The 16,254-nt window shown below is 35.0% G+C and overlaps 1 protein-coding gene across 3 annotated transcripts in view; it reads left to right on the forward strand.

The window, feature by feature from the left end:
* Positions 1–16,254, forward strand: part of SNTG1 (syntrophin gamma 1) — a 160,313-nt gene that overhangs the window by 109,821 nt on the left and 34,238 nt on the right. For all 3 annotated transcript variants that reach the window (XM_069854082.1, XM_069854083.1, XM_069854084.1), the window contains 2 exons: positions 6–122; positions 4,481–4,552. In XM_069854082.1, the coding sequence (XP_069710183.1) occupies positions 6–122; positions 4,481–4,552 (189 nt within the window). The remainder of the gene's footprint in view (positions 1–5; positions 123–4,480; positions 4,553–16,254) is intronic.

Genomic DNA, 16,254 nt, shown 5'->3' on the forward strand with positions numbered 1-16,254 from the left:
GTCAGATAGTCTACATGGGCTGGACGGAAGAACGGGAACAAGACTCCCTTCAGGATCGAATGTACACACCAAAGTTTCTAGCACTGAGGGGATCTTCCCTGTATAAATTTATAGCACCTCCAGTAAGTATATTTTTTTGTGCTTAGGAGCAATAAATATTATTAATAAAATAATTTCATGTAAAATGTACAAGGCTTTCATAATGAGATAACACTCATGGAGCTAACAGGATTGCAACTTAAAGCACTGAAAAGTTCAGGGTATGTGGTATAGGAGTGACAGAAAATAGCTGTTCAGCATGCCCATGCTTGGGCATCTGGCAAGAATTTTCTTTCCCACATTTACCTGTGCATTTAGAAAAATACAAGAGAAATGTACTAAAAAAGGGCTTTTTGTTTTCCTATGGCAGACAGAACAAGCCTTAGGCAAGATAGTCAGATTTAAACAGAACTATCATTTTAAAGTCAAACTGCTGAGGTTTGGGGAAATATTAATGCTTTTTGCATGCTGTGAAAATGTCAATATCTCTGTATTTCAGTTTTATCCTGTATGTAACTTTAATGCTGCTTTGGAGCAACAAAAGGAAGGTAGGGAAGAAAATGAAATTTTGTAGGTTAAATGTATTAACTGGAATCTGACTGGTAACACTAGACAAAATTGTAGGTGTAGACTCATACTCAGCAATTCACTTTCAGAGTTTTATGGTATGTCTAAACTGCAGTAAATGGAGATGTGCCCTAGCTGACTTTTAAGCCAGTAGCTTATGAGCCAGTAGCAGTCCCATGCCAGCAGCAGGGAGAGTTGTATGGAATATTTGTTCTGTTTATTGAGTGACCTTTCTGACTGCTGCTAAATCCTATGTTGCCAGATTCAGGCTGTAGCTCCTTCCTGTCTTAATCATAGAGTCAGAGAATAGTTTGATTTGGAAGGGACCTTTAGAGGTTGTCTATTCCAGCCCTCCTGCAGTGAACAGGATATCTTCAACTAGATCACGTTGTTCAGAGCCCCATCAAACCTGATCTTGAATGTTTCCAGGGATGTGACTTCTACCACCTCTCTGGGCAACCTGTTCCTGAAGTAGTTCAAAGCCAGCTTGCAAGTCTTTACATCAGTCATCAGTCTCTATTCATCTTTGTTTAGCTAAGTGTTTAAGAACATGTGAAAGACGAAGAATGGATGTCCTTATGAACTGAAAACTTCATGTGTGAAAATGTTGATAGGCTAGTTAACTGATATGGGAGTTTGGCTGTCCATGGCTAGTAGTGCGAGTTTGGCTTTTGTTGATGGATATTTTTTGGGATCAGAGAGAAGTGTAAGATTATGTGGCCAAGCATATTTATTCAAAAGCAGCTCTCCTGGCTTTGGCAGACCTGCTGCCCATCAAATGAAGTCACTTCTATTCAAGACTCAAGACAAGCGCAAACAATCCCAAGAGCTCCCATTCAATACAGGTCTCTTTACTGAGGATTCAATCAAAAGTGTCCAGGAGTAATAGGCTGCTGGTAGATAAATGGGTAAAGGGTAATGTGAGATGAACATATTTGTAATAGGGCTGAACCGCAGTGATGCGAGTTCAACAGTTTTGGCAAGCTACTGCTGTATGAGGCAAGCCACTGATCCTTAAACTCTTCTCTGGTTTTATTTCAGCTGAGCTGTGTGCACAACATGATTTTATTTTGCCAGATTCTTGTTCTTATTCTAAAATAGAAAGACAGTTTAAACATAGAGAAAAATACTTTCCCTCTTGGAGCAGGAGGGAAGCAGAATGACAAACATGCTTTTTAAAGGACAAGCAGAGGAAGAGTTCCTATAGAGTTACCTTAAAAACATGCAATTAATGTAATAGTTGCACTTTTATGTGCCCAGCAAAATTATCTTATCAAAGGCTGCAGTAGTCTTGTTAAAAGGACTTCTAAAATCCTATTTTCTATATGCAAACTCTTATACACACAGTTATGTTTGCTATTCTGCAGATATATTTGTTCGTTTCTTCCAGGGATTACAAAAGATTAAGAACAAACTTTCAATGCTGGAGTTTCAGACTTTCTGTTTATGAGATGCATAAAGTGTAATTATAAGAAGAAAAACAGTTTTAATTATATTTGGAATATAAACTTCTTGGATTAAATTGTTTTATGAACAGAGATATGCTGCCAACTTTTTAACCAGACAATCAAAGGGAAGTATTTCTCTGGTCTCTGCCAAAGTCTACCACATTAGGGAGGCAAGTGTTCAAACAGTGTGTGTCAGTGGCCTACTCTTGCCTCTTTTTTTAATCTGTTTGGTCAATAGTACTTCTACTTTCCATATATGGATAAATGAACAATTTTTACATATATTATTTGCATTTTGCCAGCTTTAAACAAAATTGCTTTTTTCCTCTTTTATTTCCTGGTTTGTTTGGTTTTTTTATTATTAAGTATGTCAAGTCTGATGGGTTTCTCTGTAGTTGTAAATGTCAAAGAGAATGGACTTAAGTTGAGAAAGAGGTGCTAATACCTTTTCTATTGCTGCTCAAGCTTTTAAAATAAAATATTAAAAGTGATCAGAGCAAGAAATTTCTATGGGTGTCTTAATTCTAAGGTTGCTTTTGCTTTGTACATATCTGTATAAGAAGAGTTTTGTTTTGATCTGAAAAGAAGTCTCTTTATAAGCACAAGCAAAAGCAGAAAATGAGGGGAGAAGGGAGAGTTGTGATATTTTTCCCCAAAGTAACACAGCTCTGAAAGACTTTGGGCTTCAGCAGTAACTACTTTTTTAACTGATTTTAGCTTGTGTGGTTGGTGTACAGTGGAGCTGTAGAAAAAATCCCTTTCTCTTTTTCTGGTGAGAAAGTCCATTTTTGTCCACAGCAGAGAAAACAGGGGTTTTTTTGGTTATTTTTTTCTTCCTTTCTTTCCCTGACAAAAGCATTTTACAAGTTGATCATCACATCTCTGAATAGCTTCTTAAAACTGAGGGATAAGGATTATGTATTTCCAGTATTTCTTTGTTTCCCCAATATATATCAAATGATTTGTTGACTCTCAGTATTTAGTCTCTCCCTTCCTTACAATGTGATTTAATACATGTATGTCAATAAGATAGTGAAAACTGAATTTGAGAATGACTGCAAGTAAATAAAATTCTAATAGAAAAGGGACTATGGCACTGTATTTTTGAACTTTTCATTCTTTACTGTGATTTCCTCAAAGTGTTTCAATTACAATAGTGACTTTACCTAAAAATTAGTTAGGGACAGAATTTACTCATACAATCCTAAAATCATTTGGATCAAGAACATTTTATACTAAGGCAAAGTTTTATTCCTGTAGGTGCTTCTTAGCCATTTTGTGTCTATTCGCGATTGTTATTTCTTTAGATAAAAAATAAATTGGTCTCATGTACTAGTTTCTTCATATGATGTAGGTAACATTTTATAACACATTTTCCAAAGAATTTTATATTCTTAAGTATTGAAAACCAAATAAACTTATGTCTTCATCAACCTCTTAATCTTGACTAACAACTGTAGATACAACTGTCTTCCTCTGGAGCTGGGCCACTGTTGAATACTTCTTAACATTTTTTTCTTTTTTTCATATATAGCCTCAATTTTTATTCCATTTTGTGTGTTCTTCTGTCTTTTGAGACTATGAATAATTCTATTCTTTCTTTCTCACAGTTTCCTTGGAAAGTTATTTATAGATTGCTATGATACCAACATGACTCTTTCCTTACTGAATATGTTCATAGAGCTCTCTCTGCCTTATTTAACTCTCTTAACACTTGCCCATGCATGACTTTATTGAACTCTTTTATCTATGGGGTTGGGGGGGGGGGCTGTAAAATAGTTGCTTAAATTAACGCTGTTAAAAGCAATTGTAAAGTCCTGAGACAAAGAAATAGACTGTTCTTTAAATATTGGTCTGTGAGAATTTAGGATTAGATTAGTCTTGGTAAGAAAAAAAGAAAATATTTATTTACCTCTGTTGTTGCTTGTGGATTTCAAGGCATGTGGGGTATGTGTCTACGACATTACTTGGTTGGAGAACTTGGTTTTATGAATCTGCAAACAATGTAGGTGACTGGGAGCAAATTGTAGCTTTCAGTTACAAGGAGAGAGGTTTTCTTACAGGCAAGACTCTGTGAGAGGAGTTCAAGGACTGCATCCTCTCAGCATCTTGATGTGGCTCCTACCAAATTAGGCAGGAGGCTCCCAGTAGAAGCCTCATCATTCAGCATAGAGCAGTCTGTATGCAAAGACACGGTGTTGTCAGCACAAGCAGACAGTCAGGACATCTCCTAAGTACTGTGTGGATGGAACAGTCTGGTCCCTGGTAGTTATTGCTCTGAGGCAGTGTTTAGTCATCCTGCATGCAAACAGTAGAAAATTTTATGGATAGTTTTGGGTTGGTTTTTTTCCTAAGTAAACTTAATTATTGAAAGAAACAAAAGTAACTTACTTTTTTTTCCTGGTTTTGTTGTTTTTTTTTCCAAGGTCACTACCTGGGATTGGACACGAGCTGAGAAAACATTTTCCATTTATGAGATAATGTGCAAAATTCTCAAGGTATGATTAGAAATAATAAAATGAATTACCACGTTGTCAGACCAGTTGACAAGCCAGACACTGCAACTGGAAACCACTTTACCCAAAGAAGTCATTTTTTGTTTTCCTTTTGAAGTCAAATCAAAGGTCCTGGTGTCAGTAGATACAGATCCAAACTCTAGAAGGAATATTTTCAAAGGGCAAGGTAAAATTAGAAATAAACTGATTTTGACTAGGAAACTGTTTTATTGCACCATAATGCTGTACAGGTTTTATAGCTTTAGTTTAACGCCAAATTTAACCAGTATAACATTTCTTTTCCTGACTGAGAAGCTAAAGAAATAGCGATCAATTCAGTTGCTTTCAAATATATTGATGGAACTAACAGTGACTGTAATGTGAGATTTCACTCATACTGAGAGCAGAGTCCTTAAAACACGCAATATCATTCTGAAAAAATTCTCTTTTTTCCCCCAGTTTCTTCTATTTGCCTTAACTATAATAAATGGGAAGAGATGATGAAATATGTTTAGGAAGTTAAAGCTATGATTAACAAATTGCATAGGACCATTATTGTACACTACATTTAATTTTTAATTCTGAATTCATATATGATTTTCTCTCTGTTTCAAAAAGAGTGAAAAGCAATTCTCCAGATGCCCAGCATTTCTCAGTCAAAAACATGCAGAGAGGAAAAGGAGATGAAAAAGAAATGAAAAAAATTGTCTCCTTCCATTCATCTGAACTGATTTCCTGTGTATGTTGGGTTTGGGGGTTTTAGGTCAAAATTATGTAAATGGTAATTTTGTCTATTTTGCAGTCTAATCTAGGTGGAGATAGACCAGAATCAAAAAGAAGTAAGAAAAATCAAATTTTTAAAAAAGTATTTATGATTGGGAAGACCTTATGTATATGGCAAGTTTCCTAGTTTTTATATGTCATGTAGGTGCACTTTCCTCTAGGATGCAGATTACAGATGGAACAGCTTAATGAAATTCAGAACTGTTTTACATCAGAGACTTAAAAACAAGAAACAAAAGTATATATTCTGGGGAAAAAAACCTCTCACTGCTAGCAATCTTGAACAGAATAGTGAATGGAGTTCCTTTATTGCTACATTGGCTGTGAGGTCTGGAGTCTTCAGCAAGGAGTAGAACATCCCAAATGGAATATGTCTCATTTCTGTGTTATAGCCTTCATCTGCCAAGTGTGTGCAAACATTGACTCTTTAGAAGTAGTCATGTAGGGAGAGATTTAACAGAAAAAGTTAGTCAATCTGCTCTGTTAAGACATTGCACTGAGGTTGTAATATGAGCGATAATCTTAAAGCACAACCAGAGTTTGACAGATGAATAATCTTATATGTGGCATGCATTTTATTTTTTTTTCTGGTAACCTCTAATTAAGGGTCATGAAGACTAACAGAAGGCTGGAGCACCTTCCACATGAGGACAGACTGAGAAAGTTGGGCTTATTCAGCCTAGAGAAGAAAAGGCTCCAGGGAGAACTTATAGCAGCCTTCCAGTACTTAAAGGGGTCTATAGGAAAGCTGGGCAGGGGCTTTTTATCCGGGTTTGTAGTGATAGAATGAAGGGTAATGGTTTTAAGCTGAAAAAGGGCAGATTTGGATTAGATACTAGGAAGACATTTTTTCCTGTGAGGGTGGTGAGGCAGTGGTACAGGTTGCCCAGAGAAGTCATGGCTGCCCCATCCATGGAGGTGTTCCAGACCAGGGTGGATGAGGCTTTGAGCAACCTGACCTAGTGGAAGGTATCCCTGGCCATGACAGGGGGTTTGGAACTGCATGATCTCTAAGGTCCTCTCCAACTTAAACCATTCTATGATTCTACAATTCTACAATTCTATGATTCTATAATTCTATGATTCTTTGATTTTATTACACTGTTTGAATAGAAATATACAGCACCTATGCCATATAGTTTTCTGTAATTTAAAAGTTCTTATTTTCCTTTCTTCTGCCTTTTTTTTTTGTTGATACCCTTCTCATTCACTAGTTTTCACCGTATTTCTTTCCTCCCTTTCTCCTTTTCCTCCTGTTCTTGTATACCCGGGTAGGGATTCTTTTGGCCTCTTTTCAGCTGTATAGCAGAAGTCAGATACAGACAAGGGGTCAGGCCACAATCCCTATTATGTGGTAGAACAGAAAAGAGTACAAAGATGCATTTTTCATTATCATCCTGTTCTCCAAACTCTCTGGGAAGAGGTTCAGCTCCTCCATTTGCCATCCATATTATTCCCCCTGTAGGGAGGCAATTAGAGTTTAAGTGATATAGAAAAATCATTTATGTGTTTATCAGATTGTTCATATTCAGTTATTCCTTTATTGTCTGTAAGCATGGTCAAGCGTATAAAGTGATGAGATATTTCAAACAGGTTCTTTAGCTAATTAAAACCTGCAAATAATAAAAAATAGAAGTAGAAAAATAATTGTAATGAAATTGCAGCTTCTGCCATTGGAGTATTAATCCTCACCATAGTCTAGTTCTCTTCAAGCAGGTACTATAGAACTTAGCTGTGGCTTCAGTAGGTATAAAAGAAAGTAAACCCAAGAAAAACAGCCTCCCATTACTACCACTCATTGAACCTCTATAGAGACTTAAGATTTTGTTCAGTTTTTATGCCAGTATCATAAATGTCTCCATTTTAGCAGTGTCTGTTTCTAAACAGATTTGCACAAGCCCCATGGATATTACTGAAGCAGAAGAAACTAAAAAATGTTACTCTGATGCTTTGTGATCACTTTCAAACTTCTTCCATTCTGTAGTACCTCACATGCTGTTTTCATTGTAAATTTGTTTTCCTTGGAGAATGAGTTCAATGGCAAAAGAGCAGTCTAACAGGGTTTGAAGCAATCATATTCTCAGAGATTGATAGATATCATGATAGCTCAGGAAACCTAATGAAAAAATGAAGAAAAGGAACCTGGTTTCTGCTGCTACAGAGTGTTCCCTCTCCTGCATTTCCTGTTCTTCCATGGCAGAGGCTGAGTTAATGTCATTCTTTTCAGGAAATTCAAGATAGAATTATTTTGTGTTTCTGCTTTGGAAGACACATTCACATGACATTGAATCACAGAGATAAATGCAAGAAGATAGTAATGGGTGTTTGCAAGAGAATATCATCACTCAGTGTCTCTTAAGTGGGTTAAGTTCCATGTTCTTACCTAAAGTCAAACTGTTCATTATACATATTTACCTGATGTAAATATTATAGTACATTTCCAGGCAATGGGACACCATCATCTATATTCTTGATTTATTTTAGAATGACCACTATCATGGATTTTGAGCCAGATGGACCATGCAGCACTCTCCCAAACAATTCCTTGTGTAGCTTGAGAGTTATCACGATTGAAGGAGCTTTTCTAATTAGTATGCAAGCAGTCTGTTTTAGAAGAATAAAAAGTTTCACAGTAAGGATGTGGTCTGGTTCTTGTCAGTTGCTTATAGTGTCAACAAACAGTCCCACACATGCTGAATTTATTAGTATATATACAGCTTCTGTGGCTAATATTTGCTTTAAGTGAAAGGACTTGCAAGTTGTCTGTGTCAACTTTGATGTGAATTTGCCCAGGATTTAGAAGGAGTGCTTCATAACTAATGTTTCCCAAGCATATTTCCATCTGTACTGATCAGGCTGCTGGGTATCCTGAGGAGGAGCAAAATATATGTCATATGCCTTCAGAACTGAGTATGTTGGTCAGGTCTGCCACACCACCTCTCTAGACCCAGAAGGAATGTGGATCTTGGGTCATGTCCCTTTTGTGAAAGTGAATCACTACATGTTATGACAACTTACTAATCAAAGTGTCTGCATTACATGACTTGCTAAGATTGGAATGAGATGTTTCAAAAACTTTTTCCATATTTAGATTCATATTCATTAGAAACAAGTGTGCAACTTTCACCCGAGCATGCTAGTATTCTCTCCTGCTGTATGTTGGCAACTTCAATAACTGTCCCTCATTCAGGTCCTATGAACTTAACAAGAGTAATTTTGATTAGACTTACTTAAGTTTGTCTTTTTAAATTGAATTGCAGTTTTCCTCAGCTAGAGAGATTTCTTTTAAGTTCCTTTTCATGACAGAAGCACTACAGTGGAGAATATGAACTGCCAGATCCTACTGAATATTTCGGTGCTTTAATATGAGAGCATACTTCCACTTCTGATGATGGTAAAAATATTAAACCAATAAATAAATATTAATGTCTATACCCATCAGAGAACTTCACTGATGTAATGATCAGTAAAGTATTATAGTTCAAACATGTTATATAAAACTCAGAACTCGGCTGTCACCATGGCCTATAATTTTTCACAGTTGCCTGCATATGTGTGTTGTGCCTTCTCCTTCAGCATCCGTTCCAAAGGCTCTGATTCTTATCATAAACCACATAGGAAACTGGGACACCATTTTTAATTTCTAGGGTTTGCTCAGCCTCAAAGCGCGTAAGAGGCAGGATTGTTTGCACCTTAATCAGAGATGTCAGAAACTATTATGCGTTTTTTAACTAGTGGATTCATTTTTATAATAGTCCTCTCATAAATCACTATTTTGTTGTTACTGTATTCATTTTTTTTTTCACCCATCAGATTACAAGGAAAAAAAGGGGGGGATGTGCAGATTTTAAAAAACTCTCTTTTGACTATATGAAAACCAGTCTTATAAAGTCAGCAAAGGACTACTGATCCTCTAATGCAATATTTATAATTTTAGATATCAAAAATGTTCAAAAAAATGCCAAACCAGGTTCATACACTACCACAACAATTGTGATTCATAAAAAAAAAAGTTCTGTAGAAAGTTTTCAAAATACTGTGTAAGTATAAACCTCTTCATTGTCAAAATTTTTGGGGTTGAAATAACTTTTGATATGCAAAGTAGTTAAAACAGGCTGAGTACAAAAATCACATTTTAATTATATTGGATTAAATTATTCATTGTGAAATAATGGCAATCAGCAGTGGGCTATGTTTGATGGAAAAGGAACATTTGTGGCAGTGCAAATAACTGAAGACCTGGGGGAGTAAATGCATAAATTGATAAGCATAGGAAATAATTTATTAAAAATGCAATAGATCTGTTGATTATGGTGTGGAAGCACCTTAACAGAGAGAAAATACAAGGCACAGAACTCTCTAACCCGAAAGAGAAACAGGAAGAGTAAGTAGAAATTGAAGCTAGGCGGTTTCATGTTGGAAGATATTAGAAAGTGTACAAGTGCTGACAATCAGTGAAAGAAATTGGTAAGAGAATTTGGTAGCTTTTAAACCACTTTCTTTTTTGTACCACCAGGTTTATTCAAATCACTGCTACTAGGACAGCAATATTAGCATGTGGATGAAAATTGATTATCCACATTGAGCAATTTGTCAGGCAAGATAATTTAATGATAGCACTTCTGACATTAAAATGTATCTGTGAGTTGTTTTCGACAGAATTGATTGTAAAGCTTGCTGTGACCAATAAGTAAACAAATAAATAAAGTTTGAATTTATTCTGGAAGAAGGTTGTTTCACCCTGCTTTCTGTTTTGAGGGATAAAGCCCCATAAACAGCCAATAAATTTCAGTGTTAGGATTGATAAAATCTTCAGTACTTCAGAAAAGCAGGTACTTACATGACTGGATTCAGAAAGGGGCAGCAGCCTTGTCCTCTTCAGTGCTTTGAAGCTGGTTGAACTCTATATGTCTTTTTGGTACTTCCTGTGTTTTTGATATGCTATTTTAATGTGTATTTAGAGTGTGTGTGCACATGTGTAAGTATGTATGTTTTAACAAGATTTAAGTATCGTTGATAAATTGGTAAATAAATAATTATGCAATTTTTTTCCACATGGGGATGAAGAAAATTTTGTTAATTTTTTCATATAAATCATGAAGAATAATATCAAAAATTGCACTTCTTACCAGCAAATTTGCCTTGTTTGCTTGAGCTTGTGATATTCTTTAGCTTCACCCAAACATCTCCTTGTTATTGTGAGGAAATGTTTTCTGTAGTTCAGTCATCTGCCTTCTATCTTCAGTCGGTCTTGCAAAACTATTTGGAGATTTGCAATAAAAAGCACACTTTATTCAGCATAAAACAGGAAATATATTCAGGTGTCAGATCATCTCTGAAATGAAACGTGAGGAGAATTGTGAATGGTAGTCTATACCAGCAATATGTCAGGATGGTGAATCATTGATGTTTATAGCTAGTATCATTCATGTCAGTGCAGCTATAATTTCCTACTATATTAGTCAAGGCCAACTTGGTATCACAGAAGACTTTTGTCTCCTTCTTTATTTAGCTGTTAGTGTCTGTAAAATCCTAGAATGTAGTTATGTTAATTTTCCCACTTAAATTTCCTGTAATTTTTTTTCCATTTCTAATAAATCATGTGTGGGAAAAGGATCATATAAAATGCATGGGAAACTACTGAATATGTTATACGTTCAGATAAATTTTACAATTAATGCAAATAGACACATAAACACATAAAGTGAAAGTACAGAATGTGTTTTGAAGTCTGTCATTAATATAGTTTGCTCAATGGCTGAGGCTTGCATCCTGATGTAATTCCACTGAAGCACTTTACACATACTCAAAACTACTTAGGAGGCATAAGTAATAAATGCCTTTTAAGAACAAATTAATTCTGCATCACGAGAAAATTAGGATTTAAACCAAGGTTTAGCCAGGTACCAGTCCCTTGGAAAAGTGCTACACTGTTGAGTGCTTTAGTTCTTAACAGTCTTTGGTTTGCTTCCTGTTCTGAGTTTAATATTTTTGTCCTTCGTGAGGAAGGCCTTTAAAAAACCTTTCTTACCTTTAAAGCAAATGCATCTAAGGCTAAGAAAAAAAAGCAAAACAGAAAACCTACAAAAATTTCACTATGTAAGAATTGTAAGGACTTTTCTTCCACACAATTTACCTGTCCACTACTTAAATTGAGTCAGGCACTTTTTTCTGTTCTTGAAAAGGTACATAGCCTCTTGAAGCAGAAATAGTGTATACTGTTCTCATTTCTCATGGTTGCTAGCATAATATCCCCTAACAGCTGGAAGAGTAGGGAAGGTTCTTGTCTTCCTAAATACCATGGGGATGTTCAGAACGAAATCTTCAAAAATGGGGAGCAGACAAATTTTGCCCAGACCATCTAAATTTTTCAGTAGATCTTAACTTGTTGGGTTTTTATTTCAAGGGTAGCAAAACTTTCCTCCCATCCCTGAAGTAGTTGCTGCCATTCCAAAGAACGGAAGCCCCAGAATAATTGAAAAAAGTGATTTCAGCGAGTTGTTCTTTATATGTTTATATTTAATGCAGACAAACCAATTCCATTCTTTTTCCTAATTTATGTCTTAGAACTGATTCAGCTGTTCTAACTATAATGTGAAAATAAAAAATATCCCCTGACAGGAAAATAACATGGGAAAAAATCCCAAACATCTACAGTTATTTAAATTTGAGAAAGCTGTAAACGTGGTCTCAAAATGAAAAGATAGGATCACTGTTTAGCATTACTATTTATTATCATTATGTTTACTATTCTGGGATCTGTTCTTAAAATTCCAGCAAATAACACCTCAAAGTTTGGAGAAGTAAAAAATCTTAATTATTCTCCAAAGAGGAAGTTAGTAAATTTTTTAACCCATGTTTGTAATTAGATTAGTCTCTGATTTCCCTTTAGCAGAAAATAACCACCAATTTTTTCTGCAAAAAATTAATCTGTTTTATGAAAATTTTGAAGATTTTCCTCATAAGACATTAAAATAAACATATTTCTGAGTGGAGGCCATTAAGATATAGGCGCAATTATGGCATCAGCTCAGGGGAAACTTGTATTCAGACTCTTTCTCTGATTCATGTGAGGGTCTTAGAGATATCATCATCTTTTAACCAGACAGAATAGGAAAATTATTTTCCCATTCAGGCAGAATAAGAAAGTAATTTAAGCTTACTGCTGTACCTAATGGGTTATAGGGAATGAATGTTTCTGTTTCTCTCAAGCAATCAGGCAGATTTTTCTAATTGAAATTTAATTGAAATGAAAATATATCCTGTAATTATCATTATTTTCCCCTTCACAAAGCATATTTTCATTAAATTTGAACATTGAATAGTATTCTGTCTGGTTTTAGTTTAGCTGGTATTTTGTGTTTATTTAAATGCTTTTATAAGCACATACAATTTCAACATCTTTTTTACATTTTTTGACATTAAAATTCAGTACAGCTCAGATAAGATGAGATGTGTATAAACATATGCATGTCTGTATGAGTTGTTTTTTCTTTATTACTTGATTAATGAGAATATGTGGGAGAAGTGGTGTCTTTTTTTCCACTGTGGAGTGAATGGGTTCCCTGCTGCCTGTAACTGCTATTAGAACCATCTCCATAGCAACTAATGGTGATGTTCAAGAATAGTGTTCCCGAAGTTTCAGATAAAGAAGTAGATCATTAGAATCCCTTAGTAGGAAGGATATATGTTTATAAATGGACCTGACAAGTGAAAGGAGACTCAAAGAGTAAAATAACAAGGGCACTGATGCCAACAAGTGTAAAGGCATGATGTCATTAGTCTTTATAGTTGCCTTGGAGTTATTGCACTCTTGAATTGTTTGGAGAATGCTTTTTATCTTCAGAGAATTTAGGTGCTAGGTTTGAATCTTGGTTATGATGGGACAGCTTTCTTTTTGCAGGACTGTCTAAACTAGTGAACAAAGAAAACAGATTTGTTTGTTTGTTTTCTGATCTGTGTAATAAGAACTATTATGATTAATATCATAAACATTAATATTTACCTCATTTTAACAGCTGAAATAAAATTGTCTCAGAAGTCAAGGTCTGTTTTGTCTATTTAGGCATATAACTCTGATTAGGATGGTTTTGAATATCTTACATGAATTGTTGTTCGTGTCAAGAACTGATGGCCAGTGTCACTAATACTTACAGTTCCATCACCAAATTACTCTTTTTCTTACATATAACTTTATGAGTAAATCAGACTTGTAGATAGTTTCTGAGCACTTCCCGGGTAAAAAATATGCCATTATGAAACTGATAGACTTAGCTTTGTTTTCTGTTGCACAGACGTTCGTAGAGTAGAGCAACTAAACTCTCACTGACTGTAATGAAAGTTAAGTTTCTTGCATGTTAGTAGATTTAAATAATAGCCAAAATATGAGTATTTAATGCATTCATCATAGATAAAATGAAAAGACATAAGTAATGGAAAAGGACCACTTCTGCTTCTGGAGAGGGCAGTCTTTCAAAACATAAAAGATTACCTCTGCAGAAGAGAAGGAGATGTAACTATTCAGTGATAAAGAAACATTCTGCCTTAATTTGAAAAGACCTGCCTAATGAGCCATGCTTGGTTCCCTTAGACAAATTTATTACTCTCACTTAACATGGACATCAGTATTAATTAGTCAAGTGGGTGTCATTCCAAGCTTTCAGCAGAGATGCTGGATTACTCTGAAGCTGGATGTAAGCCAAGGACTTTCTTCACAGTGCATCCTTCAGCAGGACTCCTTCCTGTAGAGTATTAGTATGATGCTGCAAGTTTTGTGACTGCTTCTCTTCAGAGGTTCTGTATAAATTGACATCAAGAACATCAGGGGCAAATGGTACAGCTAATCATTAACACTCTGAAGGAGTTCTTTACAAATCAACATGAAATTGGCTTATGACCATCATTGCCTAGTAAGTGATTATAAAAACTCAGGATCATAGCAGATTCTTAAATGGGTACAATGACATTTTATATGTTAGCTGAAATAAGCATTTCATAAAACTTAATGAAGATTCTTGCTTAATGTAGACCTGGTTTTGAAGCTCATGACAAGTTTTTCTTAAATTTGCAGAGACTTGAACAATTATCAGTTGTATTCATAAGATAAACATTTGCTTTGAATTCGTACTTTTATAAGGACTTTCAGTTAACTATCTTTTAACCTTGTCTATGTATTATTTCCTACAATTATAGATTGTACCAATGGGAAAATTATTAGATACAGGTATCATTGTTAGATGCCTGAGCACAAATAGAAAACCAAGGAAAGATCTTGCTGGAAAAAAGAACTGCAGCAGTACTAAAGGGAGCCTTTAATCAAATTATTTTTACAAGTGGAATGAGATACCATTTAGAAGAAATTAATACCTTGTATGTATGCCAACAATTCTTTTAAAAGTAAAGTAAAACCTTTAAATGTATTTTACTCAAACTTTCCTTATCACAGACCATCAACATGGATATCAAAATCACAAGTACATACACATCATCAAGTTAGAACTAGTGAAAGAAATGAAATTGTTATTCTGTGGGAAATCATCATATATAAGAACTTCACAAAATTTAGATTTCAACAATAGTATTTTGTATTTTTGAAAAATATATTTCTGGTATGAAGACATTTGGTTTGACTTTTAGTTTTCATCTTATTTTTATTACTTTACTCTGTTCCGTTAATGAGTGCAAGGTATCTGTTATTTGTCACAGCATGATGTAGGAGTTGATATATTCTAAAATACTTACATGTAAATCACAGAGGGGAAATGCTTTTATTGATTAGATCTTTCTAAATAAAAGTATGTTTTTGCTTTAATGTATCAATCTCAAGGGTATAGTTTAATGTTGTAGATTCCAGTTAGCTTTTCTTTGTCTTTTCATCCTGAAGGGTATTGCTTAGTAAAATCTTGCACAATTATTGCTGACAATGATGGTAATAAAATACACAAGCTTTTATTTAATCACTTCAAAGGACTGTTCTGGGATTTCTGCATTTTTCAAACACATTTTAATAGAGATCAGATCTTTTAATACTTTCATTTTTCACACTGTAGACAAGAATTCATTGCTTTTTCACAGCCAGTGTATTCTTCTGAACAGGAAAATGCCTGTAAGAGAGAGAGAGTCTAACAATGAAATTTCAATCATCAAAACTTGACTGGGCCCAGCTAAATAGAGATATATATTGCGTAATGAAACATGGCACTAAACTTTCTCTCATTTAAAGACAGGGATTATTAGTTCAATTTTCTTTTAGTGACAGTGATTCCTGTGACCCTATGTAGTGCCATGGTCTTGTTTAAAATAAGGTTTAAGAGGCTTTTGCAAAATTATGTTATTAATAATTAATTTTCTGCTACTGAATGTTGACAAGAATAGGTGAAAATAAGTTCAAAACATTTTTAGTTACTTCTGAGGTTGTAACTGTGCAGAACTTCCTTAGGAAAGATATGTACCTTACACACGAGTTATTTGAGCCCGTGCCGAGTAGGTTCATTTGGTATGGACCAACAGACCCATTCAATCAGGTGTATTGCTGACAGCATGAAGGATTTAAGATCCTACTTAAGGCCTCTTAGACAAGAAGGGCTGCTATACTTTACAAAGTAGCTTTTCTTCCCTGAAGGACTGAGGTTTGACCAGTACTTTAATTCATCCAGTTCCTACTGATGGGGGTTGCATTGTCAGATGGTATGTTTTATATTGCTATATGTATTCATAAGATTAAACATTTGTCACAGTGCTGCTGCTCGTTGTGCTCTAAGGCCGAGGCTGAGCATGCAGTAAAACTCAGGTGTCATTAACAACAACCTACACACTATGACCTCCTTTTTGAAAGCTGATCAAAACATGCTGTGAACAGAATTGACATTTTAGTTTTAGCAGAAGGGCCTGAGTGGAAAGAAAAGAAAAAAGAGACAAAAGTA

This window comes from Phaenicophaeus curvirostris, chromosome 3 (assembly GCF_032191515.1).
Source record: "Phaenicophaeus curvirostris isolate KB17595 chromosome 3, BPBGC_Pcur_1.0, whole genome shotgun sequence".
Classification (NCBI taxonomy): Eukaryota; Metazoa; Chordata; class Aves; order Cuculiformes; family Cuculidae; genus Phaenicophaeus; species Phaenicophaeus curvirostris.